This window comes from Monoraphidium neglectum (genome assembly GCF_000611645.1).
Source record: "Monoraphidium neglectum strain SAG 48.87 unplaced genomic scaffold scaffold05755, whole genome shotgun sequence".
NCBI lineage: Eukaryota > Viridiplantae > Chlorophyta > Chlorophyceae > Sphaeropleales > Selenastraceae > Monoraphidium > Monoraphidium neglectum.
The window spans coordinates 1-2867 of NW_014007876.1; the positions used below are offsets into that span (position 1 = coordinate 1).

Consider the following 2867-nt stretch of genomic DNA (forward strand, 5'->3'; position numbering starts at 1 on the left):
GCTGCCGATGCTGGTGCAGCCACACTTTGCCTACCCGCCAGGCAAAGCGCCCGCGGTGCTGGAAAAGCTGGCATCAGACATCAGGGACGCAGAGGTGGGCACAGCGCAGCATAATGCTGCGCTCTGCTATGATAGCAGAGCGCAAAACACAGCAAAGCGCAGCGTAGCAGAGCCCAGGATAGCATACGGCCGGGCGCCGCCGGCAAACCCAGTTCCCCATCATAACTGCCTCAAGGCTGGCCGCCCGCGTGCCCAAGGACCGACGATACCGCCACACTCCCGCGCTTTGCGCACGCTCGTGTCGGGTCATGCTGCATGCACTGCCCAAATGCCCCTAACCGCTGCCCCCCACCTCTATCCCGCCAATCAGGGCTACGTAATGGTGAGCCCCGAGTACAACCACACGGTCCCCCCCGCGCTGTCCAACACGCTCTCACACTTTGGCGGCAGCCTCTACGCCTGGAAGCCCAGCGCGATTTGCACCTATTCGTCCGGCCAGTGGGGCGGCCAGCGCGCGGCGATGGCGCTGCGGCCGATGCTCTCAGAGCTGGGGTGCCTGCCGGTGTCCTCGATATTGGCAGTGCCGAAAGCACAGGAGGTGAGGAGGGAGTCAGGGGCAGCAGGTGGGATGGCGCAACACACACCAGCGACACGCACAACCCTCTCGTGGTGCCTACAGCCACCCAGCTGCCAGCACCTTGCACGCCGAGACTAGCGGCACCACCTACATGTGTCCAGTTGCTTGTTATCAATGCAATGCAACGAGTCTGGGAGCGCACGTGCATGGCCATGCGAGTGTTGAGAGCATGCAAAGTGTGCCTCTGCGGCCACCATGCATGCAGAGGGTGCGTCGCGCACGACACCCGCACGCCTAGCAGGTGCTGGATGCACACGGCGAATTGCACCCCGGCCAGAGCGCGGGTGAATGGGACGCGTACGCTGCGAAGACATGGGTGCAGCTGGAGTGGCTGGGCAACGCCATGCGCGCGTACAAGGCGGTGCAAGACCCCGCTGAGTACTCCCGGCCGAACCGGGCCATGTCAGACCGCAGCTCGCCCGGCGTGTGAGGATTGGGGGGGCTTCGGCGCTGCCGGGGCCCAAATCTAGGACGTGGGGCGCTGCGCGCTCTAATTGTGAGGGGCGGCACTGCGCCTGTCTCAACCTCGCCTGTGAAGTAGTGCCCGGTGTGGCTGCTTTCGGCTTGATTATCAAGCCGTGCGAGGAGCATCGGGTATTGGGTAACGCCACTGGATGGGCCGGTACACAGGGCACGAAGCAGGGTGTGTGGGTCCATGGAGGGACATCAGAGGAAGACGCACGGCGTTGCACAGCACACGCGGCTTATGCAACGCGAAGCTGGGGCGGCTGCAGGCGGTCGCAAGAGGCATTGGAAACACCAGGGCGCGCGGTGCAATCCAGTCATTAGCGGCGTCAGAACCACGTGCTGGTCCTGGACAGTCGTGGGCACAGGCAGGGTTGCATGTGGATGGCCCGTGTGGATGGCCCACGCATGTGGATGGGTACAACCCCACCCACACTCCGTGCACCTTGAAAGGCGGAGGGCGCAGGCAGTGGTTGCCACTAGCAGTACAGGACGCCTGGGCTCTATTCCGGGTGGGCCTCGAGAACACGGGGACGTGTGGACTTCAGACATGGGTCTAAGCTGTGTTTGTGCGGCAGTTGGAGAGCAACGGCAACCGACCCAACGTGCGTTGGCGATTGAAGCTGCCAGCCCCGTGGTGGAGACTGTACAGCTCTCAGTCAGTACCAGGGCTGTGGGCCACTATTAACCATCAACCCTGCCCGCAGCCCCGGTCCGTGCTGCACGCTGCGTCCTGACTCTCCCTGCACAAGCAGCAGACACGCACATGCACAGAAACCCCAGCATTCTTTGTCCCATCATGTGTCCCTTCCTGCGTCTCCTCCTCTTGGAAGACTTCAATATCGTGTGCTGTGTGTAGCTGACTACAACAAGGGGCGAAAATGCAGCTCTACTGTTGCACGTCATCATCCCATAGCACAGCATTCTGACTTGGTCAGTTTGTTGGCCGAAGCGCTCCCTATGCCATGCTCACTGTTGTTGCAGGTGGTGACGGAGGGACGTAAGGCACTGCAAAGATGCTGGGTGGCTCGTTAGCAGAGGGCGGAGTGCTGATCACCTCACCGGCAATCAGTCGTGCAGTCCCGCCGTCACTGGCTCTGGTTGCGCAACTGCCGATCACCCCTTCAAAAAGCCGCCCCACAGTGACGTCCAACTCCACACGGTGAATCACACTGGTTTTCGACGGAGTACCGTACGCAAGCACTGTACAGCGCAAGGTCTCGACGCTGTGCTTCAGTGCTCAGATCTCACCGGTTCCCAAAAGGTTCCGTAGATGCTTGGAGCTATCTCGCGCGCCCGTTTCGCAAACGTATGAAGCTGAGCTTTGCTTTCCGCGTGCTGATGATGCGTGTTGGACGCTGCGCACCAGGGCGCCATGCAGCGTTGCCATGGCCCACCCCGGGCCGCACACAGTCAGCCAAGCTGCCCCTCGCATTTGCGGCGCCCACCCCGCTGCTGGCCTACGCGCGTGCAGGTCAACTCACCGCGCGCAAGGATGGCCGCAGGCCTTCAAGTGATGCTGGCAGCAGTGGCGGCCGCCGCCCTGCTGCTGGGTGGGTGGGCCCAACCGCGACCCTCACTTTGCTGCATTTCCTCGGCACAACCACCCAATCCATCCGGCCCCACGCCTTAGGGCTGGCCTTCAGCGATTCCTGCGAGGCTTTGTACCCAGCATGCCCCAGGCTTCGGCATGCGCAGAGCGCGGACAGACGCACGAGAGGCCGCAGGAACGAGCGCGACCAGTCCACCCCCACCCCCACCCCCA

At 62.7% G+C, this 2867-nt stretch overlaps 1 protein-coding gene across 1 annotated transcript; it reads left to right on the forward strand.

Annotated features, from left to right (window-relative positions):
- Nucleotides 1-7: 7 nt before the first annotated feature.
- On the forward strand, nucleotides 8-1067 carry MNEG_15879 (NADPH-dependent FMN reductase; the record flags this gene model as incomplete). The annotated part of the gene is made up of 3 exons (XM_014035650.1): nucleotides 8-94; nucleotides 371-598; nucleotides 879-1067. 3 exons carry the CDS (start codon nucleotides 8-10, stop codon nucleotides 1065-1067), a joined length of 504 nt encoding a protein of 167 aa, XP_013891104.1.
- Between the last annotated feature and the right edge of the window lie 1800 nt (nucleotides 1068-2867).